The sequence below is a fragment of the Setaria italica genome, chromosome IX, assembly GCF_000263155.2.
Source record: "Setaria italica strain Yugu1 chromosome IX, Setaria_italica_v2.0, whole genome shotgun sequence".
Taxonomy (NCBI): Eukaryota; Viridiplantae; Streptophyta; class Magnoliopsida; order Poales; family Poaceae; genus Setaria; species Setaria italica.
In genome coordinates, this window is record NC_028458.1 from 14,114,402 (window position 1) to 14,131,295 (window position 16,894).

Below are 16,894 nucleotides of genomic sequence, written 5' to 3' on the forward strand. Positions count from 1 at the left end.
TCCCCAAAATTACCTCAGTAGACGAAACAGAATTACTTCAGTTATTAGGGGCAACTATATATTTCCTAAATCACTAATATATCTTAAAATTTCTAGAATGATGGGCGGGTTGGCCAGCTCTGGTGCAACGATCCTCGCATTATCCAGTCAAATATGTAATCAATATCGGTATATAGATATATGTTATACAGTGTATTCTCCTCAAAATTAGAGGAGGACCTCATTTTCATACGATCTAGGTGGTGTTTGATTGGCTCAAATGTAACGTAATTCGATTACTGAAGATAATCGCGGTGGTTTGTAATCAATCGGCATTGCCTATAAAATACATATACAATACACATACAAAGCTTGTTGTCCATCTTCCTCCACCGTAATCAGATACAATACCCACAGTGTAATCTGATTACGTTATCAGAGTGCAATCAAACAAAGAGGATAATCACCCATTCCACTAACAAATACATTGTAATCCGATTTCCCTTACGTTTACGTTATCATAGCACGAACCAAACACCATCTCACTCACGATAAACCAGAAAACAGTACAAGCACATGAGTCGTGAAACACATAGCGAGCAGTATACCAGTACATAAAATTAACTCCTCTGTCTTTGCCATCTTCTCTAGAGCCTGGTACGGTTCTCAGCTTCTCATGGCCTGTATGGCGTGGCAGAAGCGAGAGAAAAAAGCCCCACAACCCCCGTCGTCTAGCTCTCTACCTAGCCACAACTGCTGCTGCCACTGTCCCTCGCCCTCCCTCATTGTTGACCAGAACTTCCCAAAACACCCCCCGCTCGCGTGTCTGCCCTCTCCCTATATCTCTCTTCCCCCCGGCCCCTCTCCTCACCAACCAGGCGAAGGCGCCCACACACACTCTCTCTCCCATCCCGTCTTCTCCCTGGCCTGGCCTCTCTCTCTATTAGTTCCCAAATCGCAGCAGCAGGAGCAACAGATCCAATACATACTAGGTTCCATTGCATCACACATCAGTCACCCAAACCATCAAATCGCACACGCCCATCAAATCACACAGGCAGGCAAGGAGGAGAGAGAGAGGGAGAGGGAGAAGGAGGAGGAGGAAGATGAGAGAGAGATGCTACTACTAAAGCAGCAGTCCATCTATCCATCAATCAGGTAGCTCGCCAGCAATCGCGTGCCGCCTTTCCACTCACGTACACCACCACCACCTCTCAGCTCGGTTCGTTCGTTGCCGCGTCAAATCGGGGCAAGGAGCCAGTAGTCCGGCCTGTTGCTTGGCGTGCTCTGCTGTTGCTTGCACCACGTACCTGAAGAAAAGCAAGCAGCGATCGATCGGTCGGTCGGTGGCTGTCGTCGGCCGGCACGGCAGCATGTCGTCCTCCTCGTCCTCGTCCTCCGCGGCCTCCGCCTCCGCCGTGTTCCCGCCGTCCCCGCAGCCGCCGCCACCGCTGCTGGTGGAGAACCTCCCGCCGCTGCACCAGCTCACTCCGGTGGCGGCGGCGGCGCCGGCCTCCGAGCAGCTCTGCTACGTGCACTGCCACTTCTGCGACACCGTCCTCGTCGTCCGTGATCGAACCCCTCCTTCTCCCGACCTCTTCTTCTCCCTATATCCACATGCAGCTCTCCATGTGATTTAGTTCTTTAAAATCTCAAAGATTTTACGCAAGCCTGAGGCGTGTGCGTGGGTGCAGGTGAGCGTGCCGACGAGCAGCCTGTTCAAGACGGTGACGGTGCGGTGCGGCCACTGCAGCAGCCTGCTCACCGTAAACATGAGGGGCCTCCTCTTCCAGGGCACGCCGACGAACACCGCCGCGCCGCCAGCCGACGTCACTAGCACTACCACCACCATCACCACGGAGCCGCCGGCGGCGGCGGACGCGTCGGTCAACAACGGGCAGTTCCACTTCCACCACTCGCTCAACCTCAACCCTCCCCACCAGCAATCCCTCCTGGTACGCGGCGACACGCCCTCGCTCCATCGCGTGCTTCAAAAATACCCGGAGCTGAGCATGAGCTACCTCCGATCCGCTCACGTTCGCATGCCTAACAATCTTCGTTCCGCCCGCGTGCATGCAGGATGAGATATCGAGCAGCGCGAACCCGAGCCTGCAGCTTCTGGAGCAGCACGGCCTCGGCGGCCTGATCCCCAGCGGCAGGAACGCCGCGGCGCCGCCCCCGCCTCACCCGCCCGCGGCGGCGGCGAAAGGGACCAAGGAGCCATCGCCGCGCACTAACCCCGTCGTCAACAGACGTAAGTCCGCAACCAAACTTCCATGCACGTCCTCTGCTGTTTCTTTTCGCCATGCATCGATTGCTCAAGCTTTCCTCAGCTTCTTGAGATCAATCGATCAGCCTGGCCGCCCATGGGGCATGGCCGCATGGGGATGATGTTGAGGTGAAACCGTTGGATCGAACCCATCTTCTAGCTAGCTCCATGCTCCCTCTGGTTGACCAGCAAAGATCAGTGAGCACACTACAGAGATGGCTGCCTAGTGGATGGGTTACGGACTTACGACACATGCGCCTAGCTAGGTGTTGTACATGTCGCATCAATAAGTGCGCGAAGCCCAGTCGCCCACACCGCTAGCTCTTTCTTCACTGTCCTAGAGAGAGAGAGAGAGAGATAGCGGCACATCATCTTTGTTTCGTTCTCGAGCTCTTTTCACTGTGAGAACATGCCGCCACGGCGTGCTACCAGCTGCGTGCAGCAGATCAGTGCGCCGAGAGCTCCAGCGTGCATGCTGTGTTCCATGCGACATGACTGTGTGGCTAACAGGTTTGTTTGTTTCTGTTTGCCTCGTGTCTGTGTGCAGCTCCGGAGAAGAGGCAGCGCGTGCCGTCGGCGTACAACCGCTTCATCAAGTGAGTGCCAGCAGTAACGCTGCTATACATTTTTTTGATGCTGTGCGTCGCAGTAAGTCACACACGACCGGTGGTGCTCTCGGTCACGTACGGCGATGCCGCCTCGGCTGCAGCAGCCGGGCGGCCGCGGCCTGAACCGGGGCCGGCCGGGCCGGGGTGCAGTCGTGCAGAGGCAGCAAGAGCTTTTTCAGACGCAGAGATAGAGACCTGGCTTGTTTTCGGGCTCTCTCTCCTCCACACACACATGCGCAGAGGCAAGACACGGAGAGAGAAAGGGAAGAGATAGCAGTAGTACTCGTTAATGAGACACACACGGCACAAATGATGCATCGGTGATTGCACATAATGCGAGTGTCGTGTCGTTGAGCTGATCATATGCATCGATCTGACGTCTCCCTTTCCCTTTTCTTTTTCTGGCTCTCCCTCGGGGCCGGGGAATGCGATTGCAGGGACGAAATCCAACGCATCAAGGCTGGCAATCCCGACATCTCGCACAGGGAGGCCTTCAGCGCGGCGGCCAAGAACGTCAGTGGTTTTTCCTCCTCCTCTATCGCCTCGCCGCCTAGATGTTTCTCCTCCTTTCATTTCTGGTCGATCTGATCCAGTAACCTTCGCCCTAGCTAGCTAGGGTTTTGGTCGTGCGGCTACTGTGCAAGTGTGCATTCCTAGGATTTCCCGATCTTTCAAAATCGCATGATAGGGCACCATGCATCTATCCCCTTTCTGAATCCTTGTTTGGTGTGGTGGTTTTGTTGTTGCTGCAGTGGGCGCACTTTCCGCATATCCACTTTGGACTCATGCCGGATCACCAGGGGCTCAAGAAGACAAGCCTGCTACCTCATCAGGTGATAACACGATCGAACAACCTTGTCCATGTATACTGTTACATCAAGAACTATGTATCTGTAACTATGACTAACATCATTTCGGTCCCCTTTTTCTCAAGGTTCAAATTAAAGTGAAAAAATGTGTCTTTTTTCATATATCGGTTTCTCAAAAAAAAAAAAAAGGAGACGGGTGTTGACACCCACATGCTCTGATGAAGGATAAAAGGGATTTTATATACTAGCGTTTTCTTCATGGATTTTTGCAACATTGAAAATATTTTTTGAAATTTATGTTACCGAAAGTAATATCTAGTGGTAGATCTATATTATTTATTTTCAATGAGAAAACTAGAAATATAATTTTTGACTGGCTAATCTGCGTTATTGTCTTAAAAATATTACAAAGTTCTGTGCCGCACATTCTAGCTAGGGCATTATGCGGAAAAATGGGGTTTGTAGGGTTCTTAAACCATCTTTCAATGCATAGTACTAGCTCCGCAAGTCGTCCCCTAATTTTTTTGTTAGATTAATTGAGCTTAAACACTGGGAAACAGGTGAAGCATCTTATTTAAACTGGGTGGTCACAAGCCATTTTGTAATGAACCCACAGCCTTTGGCCTTCATTTTTTGGCAATGGAATCTACAAATCTGGCTTTGGGAATACCTCTCAGAGATTCAAACTCGGCTCTTCGTTTTATTCTTAACTGTCTTTATTTTGTAAGATATTATATTGCATTGGTTGAGTCTCTGCGCATGTCTCACTTTTAAAATGTCTATACATGGAAAATGTGTTTTATTGTTCCAATCTCAAAAGTGAGACATGCACGCCAAAAACACATTTTCCATGTATAGACATAAGTATGCTGGGTTTTATAATGATTATATATATACCCCTCTGTTTGCAAATATACTTGACATTTTGGATATGACTTAGTCAAACTTTAGAAAGTTTGGCTTTCCATAATTTTGAAATATATTTAGTTAGAAATCATGAAAGTCACTTGTAGATATTTGTCAAGAAAAACCTTCATACTCCCACAAATTTCTGGGATTTCGTAAATGCATTTGATATGAAATAGTGGTCAACGGTATATTAGAGAACCGTGCCATATTCGAAATGCATAGTTTTTTTTATTGTATGCGAGGGAGCATTTAGCTTGAATGAATGGTGTTAACTAGGAGTAGGGGAGAGACGGAGAGATGTATTTCCTTCTTGTGAACGAATCTGGGTAAATCATTTAAACTAACTGTTTTTTTTTCTTTGTTCTTTTGCTTTACCTGCAGGATCACCAAAGAAAGGACGGGCTTCTAAAGGATGGGCTCTACGCGGCGGCAGCCAACATGGGGGTTGCTCCATACTAATTACTCAAGCTTAGCTAGCAAGTTGCTACCGTTACCTAGCTGCCGAGACTCTCCTTTTAACTTGTGCCTGCTCTGAACAACCAAGCTATATATCTAGTAGGGCTTACTCGATCTTGCTCTTTGTTAATCTGCTCTCGCTCGCTGTTGGAATCACTGCACGTGGCTGCAATGTTGGTCGATCGATCGAGCTGATATAGCATTGCAGCGCGGTCAATTATCCTGCTCCATTGTGTTGGTTTTTACGTTGATCATATCATGGATGAACTCCCCTTTTTGCTTTTGTTTTCTTCTTTCCTTTTCTTTTCTTCCTTTTCTGTTTAACTGCTACATGCTGTTGCTGCTTAGGCTAGTCTCAATGGAAGTTTCATTAGAGTTTCATTAGCATTAAATCTGTTACCACATCAGCAAAATTGCTGACTTGGCAATATCATTATGAGGGGGAGTTTCGTCAAAAGAGAAAGGAGTTTCAACCCTCATGACACTTAACTGATACAATTATCAAGTTCTCAGTAACTGGAAGATGAAATTTACCACCGAGACTAGCCTTACACTGTGCTAGCACGAGAGGATTGGCTACCAGTCGTTAGCTTTATCCTGCGCTAGCTCCTTACTGTGTCTTTTTCCTCCTCTCTTCTTTTAGCAGTACTAACCTATTCTTTGTTTCTGTTCTTGGCCCCCTGTCGAGTAAAGGGAGGCCAGGGGCAGCCACGGGCTCGGCTTGTCTGGCATCCTCCTGCAGCCCGAAGACCGCCGGTCTTTGGCTCCTTGCATGCTCCCTGGTTCGCTTGGTGCTGTGCACATCCCTGCTGCTGCTGGAATTCAAACGCGCCCAGGCCCAGCACCAGCAGCCCCATCTGTGCCCTGTGCGAGCATGCATATGCAGCGACGCCTCCAGTCGGTAGCAGTGGATTGTAGCGGCATGGCATCCATCACCGCTACCTCTTGCTCTTTTGCAAGCTCTAGCTTGGTCTCTATTGTCGTCTCTCTTTGCTTGCACCCCTATGGTCCAACAGCTTATATTAGGCCCGCGGCACACTCCTGAACGGCTGCACGTACGGCGTCCTGACCTCCGAGCCCGGCCGTGTCTGATTTGGTTGCACGTAGCATAGAACAATTGTCGCCGCCGTGCCGAGAGTGCAAAACATAGGGTCGGTGAGCAGTGTCCGTTTCCGCGGCGGCCGGCGCCGGACGCTGCTGGCTGGACTGGACTAATGGGCGGTGTACGGCACGGGTGGATCGGCGCACGGCGTGCGGCTGCGCGCGGCCGGCCGGGGGCGAGCGATTGGACCGTTAAAGTTGGCGCTCAAAGCGGGGGCAGCAGGCCGGCGCGCGGGGAAGACCGGGCGAGCTTTTAACAGCGCGTTTTCCTGTTGGGCGTGCCGCTTTTGGGGGGCGGGGCGCGCGAGCGCGACGGCGCACGCCCCCCGTTCCGGGGCACGAGGGGCACTGTTGGGTTTGACGAAGGGAATTTGCAAACAGGGGAAAGCGCCGGGGGAAAGGGCGTGGCGGGTGGCATCTGGGCTACTATGTTTGTAGTTGTAGCGCCCATGTATGTCCCCGGCCGGCGGCCACGGCCGGTGGCAATAATCCTTTGGTGGACATGACGGATCGACCTTAGTTTGGAAAGCTGGCGGCTCTGCAGGCCAGACCGCCTTTTTGGTCACGGGCACATGCATGCGAAGCCGCGATGCCGATGCGTGTAGGAATAGGAACGCGCGTGTTGTAGGTAGTCGAACATGTGGGTTGCGGAGCGGACGGGCTCGCGCCGCGCGCGCAGCAAGAGAGCTAATCAAACACGCGCACGCGGCGGGCTGGCAGGTCGAGTCGCCGGCGTTCTTGATGCGGCGGCGCAAGGTGACCGGCCGGGTATGCATGCAGTAGCCGCGGCCGGCGTATGGCCGAGAAAATCCCAATATTTGATCCGTTCTACTCCATCACAGGCCCAATGAATTTGCCACGCGCCACGGAGCGCCGGCAGCGTTGTTGGGTGGGCCTGCCGAACGCTCGCTGTCTGCGTTTGCTAGTTTAGCCCAGGTGCTGAGATGGGCTTAGGTACGTCATGGCCCAACTGCGGTCCCACCAGCGCATTCCCACACAACTGCTGGTGACCGCGAGCAGGAGGAACAGGACGCCGAAGAAAACACCACGCAAGTTCACCTCTAACTCCCAACTTTGACACTATGCAAAAAGAAGATTCCCCATCACAGCAAACTTGCAGTACATACATGGAGTACTAAATGTAGACGAAATTAAAAACTAATTGCGCAGTTTTGTTGTACTTTGCGAGACGAATCTTTTGAGCCTAATTAGTCAATGTTTGGACAATAATTCATAAATACAAACGAAATGCCACAGTATACTACAGTGCTGTAACAGTAATTTGACACCTCCAAACTTTAGCAACTAAACAAGACGCAGCTCGTTCGCAGTAGCAGGGGTTAGTCAAATCCGGTCGGTCATCCAGATCTACTCCTGCTGGCTCGGAACGGATCCGGTCCGTTTCACAGCACGCGACACGCAAGTGCAAGCTAGTACTACTACTACTCGTATTTGAGTAGGAGTAGGCGAGTACCATTAAGCTCCCGATCTGAAGCCCCACGCCATCGATCGACAGCAGAAAGATTCGGAGCTGGCAGAACGGAACCGGGAACAAATCGCCGTCCTGGATCTCGTCCAGGCCGTGGCTTCCGATCAACGAAAGCAACGTGCCGGGATCCCCCCGAAAAGGACGGCCTCGACGACTTGAGAAACCTCGCACTCTCGACTAGTCGTCCTGCATCTCATCTCATAGCATCGCAACTGAAACAAAGTTCAAATTGAACCCCTGCGTCGCCTCACCGCAGTTGTTCTCACTTCTCGGTCAGAGCAAAGAAGCAGTGAAATCCCTCACGGCAGCATGATGGTTTATAGAGGAGAAACCTGCTGCCGTGCTGCGCCCTCCGCGACTGTGGCGGCGGCAGCCGGCAGGCGACCACCAAAATATGCTCGCCTTCGGCGGCAAGATGGCACGGGAGTGAAGCCAACTCAAGGAATAACGGGGCACGCGCTGCCCCGCGTCCCCCGCGCCGCGCTGTGAGCCGCGAAGCGAGCACGACAGGAATCCGGGGCGCCCGGCAAGCCATTTCTTATGGCGAGGTCAAAACCCAAAAAGGGTTAAGCGCGCGGGGGACAGGGCATCAGAGCCTGCAGCGCCCGGCTGCTGGACTAAAGCGGAAGCAACGAACATACCAGCCCCCACGCCGTGTACCACCGTGTTCAGACCTCAGACCGTTCTGCGGGGCCAGCTAATGCTCCTTAATCATGGCCCGAGAACAGGCAGGCCCTCATTCCGAGGTAAAAATTCGATGCGAAAACATTTCAGTTCTCCCAAGAATCTGCACTTTTGCCTCACTCCAAACGCGTTGCTTCTGAATTGTCGAACTGAAGCGGACGTTGTGGCCGTTCAGCAAGCGACCATGTTGTCGCAAGAGCAGAACAGATGTATCCATGTAGTGTCAAGCAAAGAACATTGCAAGTTCCTGCTAATATACTACGCAGGTGACGAGATGCAGTAAGTTTGGCTGGCCATGAGGGATCAATGGTGATTGTAGCCCAGCCCAGACAGCTGTGCGGAGTCAAGGATGGGGTGCCACTGGGAATCAATGCCGAGTAGCTGCACGAGTACCGAGTACGAAACCTTTTCAATGGAAAAGAGAGAGGCGTGGAAAATTAGATCCGAGAGCGTTGATGATTGTACGGTGCGATCGGACTGGCTTTCAGGGAGAACGGACGAAACATACGGTTAAAGGAGACTGAAATGAAACCCATGATCCTTTCTCGCCGGTTGAAAGAAAGAGTGCGTCGCCTGAATGAAATCTGAATCCCTTTCTGAACTTGGAGAAGGCGTCAGGCATTTCTTGGCGGCAGAAGGTGTGTGTGCCACCTGACTGGCTTCTCGATCCGAAATGATTTTGCAGGCATTTAGCATGTCCTGGAAAGAAGAACACATTGATGTAACGGCCAGTTGCATGTAGGAGCAAACGAGCAGCAATATTGAATGACAAACAGGCTTACGCTACATTTCTGAATGGACCAAACAACTGGAAACAATGGCAGGATAACATTCAGTAAGATAATTCAGTGCCTGGTTTACCAAATAAGTAAATATGCAAGAGACTGGGGAGCACATACTCATAAATATACATTTACAGATGAAGTCGAATTACACACAAATAAGTTACCGAAGATTAGATAATAGCTCTTCGACCCTGTTAGAACACAAAGCTTCCCTGAACCTGATGACCTTTGTACAACACTACAAACACCCCCTCTCCTTTCAGCCGAACAAAAAAACTAAAAGAAAAGATAAATAGCTTTCTTTATACTCATCATTGAGCAGCTGCTTTGATCCTGCGAAGGTTATTTCAATACACTGTTCTTCATCGCCTTTACACAGCCTCCTTTTGTTTCCGAATGTACAGTTTCTTTTATGACTATATAGTTTCACATCAGCTCAAATTGAATCTATAATGCCTTCTTCCCTCTTCCCATGATCTAGATACACCCTACATTGGATCACTGTCCCTCCAAGCCGGAAGCCCGGCACCACCGTGAACCCGACCTTCGGTCGCGCTGTCTTCCCAAGCTCCTTGCTCCCTGAAAAACCCTTCGACCGGACAATGTTCTCCATGTACACCGTTGAGAACTCTGTGCCCCGGCTGACCTGGAATATGCCGACTGCCGGGTCATACGCCCAAGCTAACCGGTGGAGCGTCCATATTGAGCTTGCCATTGCAACAAACAGCTCGTAGAGTGGGCCGGCCACACTCATCACCGGCAATGTCCCACAGTCTGAATTCCCAAACAGGGAGGACTCAATGCCAGGATGGATCAGCTGTTTGTACTTGCGGTCGCAAAATTGGGCAAACTCACAATCTGGGCTTGAATTCATGAGCTCTATTGGGTCTGCATCTGAGTGCTCGATGAATTGCTGCAGCGACTCATTCCGGCGGATTGCCAGCTCGATTCCTTCAAGCTCTGCGTTGTCAGCTGCGGCGCCGAATTCGTAGGAATCAAATCCGTCGAACATGGAGAGGCAGACGCGGGAGAGCAGGGCGTAGCGGCAGTGGCCGCCCTTGGAGTAGGAGACGCCTGGGTAGGCAGCCGCCGCCGCCGCGGTCAGGTCCCACCCAGCGCACCGGAGGACCTCGGCTAGCGCGCGGGCGAATCGGTGGGCGACGCGGAGCGCGTCGCGGAGGACTGAGTCGAAGACGCCCGCGGAAAGCATGGAGCCGACGGCGTCGCCGCCCGGCGGCGGCGCGAGCGCGCGGTCGAGGCGGGCCGAGAGCCGCGCGTTGGCGTCGTCGAGCGCCTCGAGGTCGAGCCGCAGCGCGGCACCCGCGGCGTCCTTGGCGTCGAGCGCGGCCTGGAGGCGGTTCACCACGGCGTCGAAGGACCGCAGCAGCGCCTGGTTCTCGCGCACCTGGGCCTCGAGGTGCGCCGTGAGAGCCCCGCCCCCGTCCGGCCCGGGCGTCTCCGCCGGCGCGCCCCTCGCGATCCGCTTGAGCTCCGACAGCCGGCGGAGGTGCGACACCGCCGCGGCGTCCGCGGCCGCCGCCGCCTCCGGCAGGAACGGCGAGTGGGCCGCCTGCAGGTGCAGGTACGCCGCCTGGAACGACGAGGCCGTCGCGAGCGCCGCCTCGACGGCCGCCTCCTGCCCGGACGCCGCCCGCCCGACCCCGCCCGCGCTAGGGTTAGGGTTCAGCGGGTCGGGCTTCAGCACGACCACCCGCTGCCCAGCCAGGACCCCATCCGCGCCCGGGAGCGGGGAGCGCGCGAATCGGTCGGCGTCCTCGTCATCCTCCTCCTCGGCGAAGAACTCGATGGTCTTGGTCTTGAACGCGAGCGCGAACTTGTGGAGCATGGCTGGCTGCGTCCACCGCCGCGCCCCTCGGCCCACTCTCTGTCTCCGCCGCCGGGCGGGGCGGGGGGTCGGCGGCGCGAATTGCGTGAGCGCGGTGGTGGGGGAGGAGGCGAGTGGTGGGTGGCGCGGGGCGGTGGGGCGGCGCGGAGTTTTGGGGGCGGTGGAAGGTGGAAGTGAGCGAGGAGTGGGGGGATCTGGGATGGAGAGCTGGAGGCACGGGAGCAAAAGAAGCAAGGCTGTCTCCGTCGGGAGAAGAGGGGTGGAATGGAAGAGGTGGACTTTCTGCGTGGAAGCAGGGTAGGTGTTCGGGGAAAAAGATGCTTGTACTCGTGGAGTTCTTGTTTTGCCATGGAAGAGATGCGTCATGCGTGGGGCAGTGGGACCGACCCCGTAGATTAAAGAGATTTAGGGCCTGTTTTGGATACCGGGTTAAAGTTTAGTCCCGTCACGTCAGATCGTTCGGACGCTAATTAGGATAACTAAATATGAGCTAATTATAAAACTAATTGCAGAACCCTATGCTAATTCACGAGACAAATCTATTAAGCCGAATTAATCCACCATTAGTACATGGTTACTGTAGCACCACATTGTTAAATCATGGACTAATTAGGCTTGATAAATTCGCTTCACGAATTGGTCTCTATCTGTGTAATTAATTTTGTAATTAGACTATATTTAATACTCCTAATTAGTATCTAAATATCCGATGTGACGGGGCTAAAGTTTAGCCCCCCTGAGCCAAACTCCCCCTTAGTCCTTGTCGATCAATTGAAATCTTTCTTATCCATCAGTCACCTAATACTACTTGAAATTGAGGAAGAGAATCCGAAGTTAGGGTTTAGGAATTTGGGATTGGAGGTTACCTGTGGCCTGCGGACCAAGAGTTTCAGGCGGCTCGACAACCGATGGTGGAGGTAGGAGAGATGGCGGAGGAGAGGAGGCGGCAAGGACGCCGCCAGAGCCGGGCGGTGGAGGAACCCCGGTGGACGGTGGATGCGGTGGGGGCGTGTGTCGGTTAGCATGGGGCCGCAGCGGCGGGCGGCGGCAGAGGTGGCAGGGGCTGCCGGAGCCGGATCAGAGTTACTGAACGAACGTGAGGGAGCGGCGTCGAGGATGTGGGGCGTCGGGCGAGTCATGACTCGCGCGAGAAAAAGAAGAGATGGACAATGGAGGAGGAAGAAGAAAGAGATAAGGACAAGGAGTGTGATGTGGATGGTTAGACGTAGATCCAAGGGTCATTATCGATGACTGATAGAAAAACTAATTCTCACTCGAGGAGATACACCCTAGATTAAAATACTAGTAGAAAACATTTGAGAACCTGAAGTTTGGAATGTTTGCAAAATTGGCAGCTCTCTCTTGCAATTTTCATTTCAGAATGAAGAAGATAGTATGAAGGTTTGATTCATGCCTAAAAATATGAGAATGCTCGGACTTCTCAGATCACGATGAAAATAAACTTATACTTGCTCCGTTCCAAATTGTAGATCGTTTGGGCTATTTTAGATGCATAGTTTTTCTATGCACCTAAATATAGTGTATGTCTAGGTGCATACAAAATCTATGAATCTAGAAAATCAAAATGACCTACAATTTGAAACGGAAGGAGTACTCCCCAGTAAACCAAAGAAGAGTTTGATGACTATATTACGGGCCCTTTACCTACTAGGGGTACCCAGGAGAGGGATTAGAAACCCCTAAAATGTAAAGGGGCCCAAGGCCTAACAGCTCAACACATTCTAATGGCGGCCCACGAACCATTGCGGCCCATCACCCGACCTTCTAAGGTCAGATATCGAGGGGGCATCGTCCACTGTACCCCTTGACTCGGGGACGGGACCCACGTGGGGCCCTGAGAGCACCAACTATTCTCTGACCAAGGGAGACTAGCGCCGCTCCCCTGCGCATTAATTGCGAGGCATGGCACCTCTGACCGCCCCACGACAGCCCGCGTACGGGGACACGACCGGACGGGGGGAGCCGACCTCAAACCGAAGGGTCTAAGGGTGAAGCTACACCCTTCGGACCGCGCCTACGCGACCCAAAGGGAGAGGGCACGCGGCACATGTGCTGGTGTTGGGACGTCATCATGACCTCCCCCGTAATGGCCCATCAGGGGCAGGGTAAGGCGGCTACGGCAGGTCTGCCACCGGCCAGACATGTGAGGCGGGGCCCAAGACATGACCTCACGACGTCGAGCGGTCGTGAAAGCGTCCGGCAAGTTGGGGAAAGCCGAGGTGAGCGGCATGCCTCAGCCCGACCGTTGACCTGAGCCCCCTTACCTGCTACAGGTACGGGGTCAGCAAAAGTGCCTGTCCCGTTCTCTGCCATAGGGTTGGCGAACAAGACGAAAGCACGCTCCGGTACAGATAACGCCGCACGTAAGCACTTCATGCCGCACAGAGGTTGTCAAGTCACGCCGTACGAACTGATGCAATCGAAGGAGAACAGGACAAGAGGGTCCCACGAGAAGGGACCCACATCACCATCCCGAGCTATAACGCTCCGACCACTGCACGGACTCCGACCTCTTAGGTCGGGTGGCCCTCTCCTTTACTTCCAAACTGTCGTCCGATTCCTGGCTTATATAAAGGGAACCGGGCCTCCTTTCTAGCTCTCGACTCCAAAACTCACACACACACGCTCATCGCACGTCTGCTTGCAAGTACCCCGTTGTAAGTCCCAGTGTCTTCGATCCAAGGAACGCGACTTCTGCCGAAATTGGATGTAGGGGCTTTCCAAGACTAGTATAAACGCTTGTTCTTGTGTACAAGCTATTGAGAGTGAGGAGAGTGTTGCGTATAGTACGAACACTGTAACTATGGGTCCAGTTGCATAACTTCAGGTTCAGATTCAACCTCTTCGAGAAAACCTAAAAAACCTTGGCAGGAGCCTGAACTCGTCGTATGAAACCTCGCTGAGACTTACTCCCGCGGTCCTTGCATCAAACCTATGTGAAACACTTGAATTGCTGCCTCACTAGTCACTACCATAGATAGTCAATGTCCCGTTGACTGATTGGCCCGGCTGGCTGGCTCTTTCTCAAAAAGGTGAGTTGCCTGCCGGGCTGCCGCATCGGAATGAGCTGGTGGAAGGCCAGAGCCCAGAAGCAGGAACCACGCGGTGGCCAGGCCGGCAGCGCCACCTAACTGCCTCTCTGACCCCACGCGTCATGCTCTACCAGTTCAACGCTTGGAGGCTACCGCAGCAGCTTGGGCGTTCTTTACTTCGTCCGCTTGCCTGGTCTGAAGTGGATGGCTTTGTTCCGTTGCGCTCGCCAAGGATTCAACTGTCACGGGCTCGGATTCGGGGAGGTGGCGGCCTGGGTTGTTAGTCGATGACAGCGACTCACACAGAGGGTTGCAGTGCAAGCCACAGTTATGGAGCTCTTTCTGTGAACTTGGATCTAGCTTCCTCGTTATGGGCAACGGCAGTAATTAGTAGGGCAAACAATGGTAGTCGCACCCATTTCTTATACAAGAACTGCATTATTGTTCTTCTGTTATCCTGAATCTTGGTAATTGCGTCGATCTTGTCAGAAGAAGCAAATTTCTAATTCCTCTTTCGTTCGTTTTCCTCTTTTCTTTGGAGGAATGATGAGGATCTGCAAGTGGAATGGCAATGGAAGCTGACTAGCATAGCTGCATAGGTGCCACATCCTCCTCATCAGCACAGCAATGAAAGAAGATTCTTCCGTCTAATTGTCCTGGCCTGCAAACTGATAGCGCATTTTCTCCCTCCAAATCTCATCCAAAAACACTAATGATTCTTCAAGGTTTGTTAGTGCAAGATGACACCAGCATAGGTGCCACATCCTTCTCAGCAGCAGTGGACGCCGGGAGGATTCTTTTGTCCTTCTCTGCATGTGGGCAGCTCACTCCCCTCTCTCTCTAGAAACCCCATCCAGGTCTCCAACCGTACTGCCTCATCACTGAGTAAACGGGAAACTGATGGAGCACCAGTGGCGAGTGGTTTGTGGTTGGCATCAGCATCATCGCACTCGATCCGCACCTGTGAAATCAATCATTGTTGGGTAGGGTAGATCAGATATTCAGATATGCACTGCTTGCTCTCCTTTTTCTGGGTGTCGTGCGTGCTTATGACTTTTTGGTACTTGGTGGGTTACTTTAGCAAGTTAATCTAGCGATGGCCATAATTAAAGGTGTCGAGGACGAGCCGTTGCAGACTTGCGGAGCTTGGGAGACTGTGGATAGAAAACCTAGCCCTTTTGACCTGGGGATGTCTTGTTTAGGCAGGCCTGCAGAGATGCAGAGCAGAAGGGTGTTTTCTAATGGTGCTGAAGATGATGTGAAGACAAACAGACAAGTTCCATCACCCGAAGCTAACGGTGGCTGAGGTGTTCCGTGTCCCAAAAAGAATTGGGATATTTCAGTGCGTTGCGTGGAGATACCGAAGCTGGATCAGTTTGGAACATAGTAGGAATTTTCAGATGGCTGAGGTTCCAACTAACGGTCATTAGTGCATGGCACCTGGGCATTGGTGTATGAGTTGTACGGAGTATGTGTGTATGGCACTTGGGCAGGAACCTGAGTCTTGTAGCAAAACAAGCGGATGGATGCAACACAACAAACTACGGAGGAGGAATGGGGCGCCATGCGATGGGCAAAAGCTTCGGAACGGACCACCCCCAACGCGTTTTTAGTTTGTTCGTTTTTTTGTTGGATGATGAACTGGGCTGTATGCACCCAATGGGCCATGCAAATGGACTATGTTTGTTCTTTTGTCGGGTCCACGAAACCTGCGGGCTTAAACTGTATACATTTGATCCGTATTAGTCATCCTCTGAGATTATTAAAAAAAAAGTATCCTCTGAGAAAAAAAATAACGTTACAAGTACTGTTATCGTTTTCCTATTGAGGCACGTTCATGCTTGTCCACTAAGGTCATGTTTAGTTCTCTCCAAACTTCCAACTTTGACACTATGTAAAAAGAAGATTCCCTATCACATCAAACTTGCGGTATATGCATGGAGTAGTAAATGTAGACGAAATTAAAAACTAATTGCACAGTTTTGTTGTACTTTGCGAGACGAATCTTTTGAGCCTAATTGATCAATGTTTGGACAATAATTTATAAATACAAACGAAATACTACAGTTGCGCATTTATGGCAAAATGCCAATTTTACCACTCCCAAATTAGGAACTAAACAAGGCCTAAACAAGAGTGAATAATCGTACTGTTTGTCATACCACCCACACTGTAAGCCTGTAACGACTCCTGAATCCCAGTCAGGCATTTCACAGTTTACCACCACGAGAGTGACAGAGACAACCCGAACAGGGAAACGACAGATGCGGGCCGTCACTGTGTTGTGCCGTGCTGCGCCTGACGAGCGGTAGTACTAGTACCGTCAAAATCGGGTCCGTCTGGCCAGTAAAAATTTGCTGCGCCGGCATTCAGTCTGCAGGCACCACATGTGCAGAGCGCTGCAGATCAGCAGGCAGCCAAAGCCCAAAAGGGCCAAAAGCGAGCGACCGCGCCGGCGGCACAGTCAGATCGCAGAAAAGCGGCACGGTAAATGCAGTAGTGGGCCCGTAGGTGCAGGTGTAACAAAAGGAAGGGAAAATTTGCCCGGTTGGACTTGGACCCCATATTCAGAGAATGTACATGGCCGGGCGCCTGCTGTCCAAATCGTGAAATCAAGTGCGCCAGTTGCAAGATCAAAGGGGCTGTTTGGATATGAGGTGCTAAACTTTAACAGTGTCACATCGGATGTTCGGATGCTAATTAGGAGGACTAAATATGAGCTAATTATAAAACTAATTGCAGAACCTTGTGCTAATTCGCGAGACGAATCTATTAAGCCTAATTAATCCATCATTAGCAAATGGTTACTGTAGCACCACATTGTCAAATCATGGACTAATTAGGCTTAATAGATTCGTCTCGCGAATTATACTCCATCTGTGCAATTAGTTTTGTAATTAGCTTAT

The 16,894-nt window shown here is 52.0% G+C and overlaps 2 protein-coding genes across 2 annotated transcripts; one reads left to right on the top strand and one right to left on the bottom strand.

Moving 5' to 3' along the window:
- The first annotated feature begins 851 nt into the window (after window positions 1–851).
- On the top strand, window positions 852–5,314 carry LOC101783214 (protein YABBY 3). Its single transcript, XM_004982599.3, has 7 exons — window positions 852–1,544; window positions 1,674–1,934; window positions 2,059–2,233; window positions 2,796–2,844; window positions 3,294–3,369; window positions 3,609–3,689; window positions 4,956–5,314. Exons 1-7 carry the CDS (start codon window positions 1,353–1,355, stop codon window positions 5,031–5,033), a joined length of 912 nt encoding a protein of 303 aa, XP_004982656.1. The 5' UTR covers window positions 852–1,352; the 3' UTR covers window positions 5,034–5,314.
- Window positions 5,315–9,169: 3,855 nt separating this feature from the next.
- On the bottom strand, window positions 9,170–11,228 carry LOC101783619 (protein GRAVITROPIC IN THE LIGHT 1). The gene has a single exon (XM_004982600.4). It carries the CDS (start codon window positions 10,933–10,935, stop codon window positions 9,526–9,528), a length of 1,410 nt encoding a protein of 469 aa, XP_004982657.1. The 5' UTR covers window positions 10,936–11,228; the 3' UTR covers window positions 9,170–9,525.
- Window positions 11,229–16,894: the final 5,666 nt, after the last annotated feature.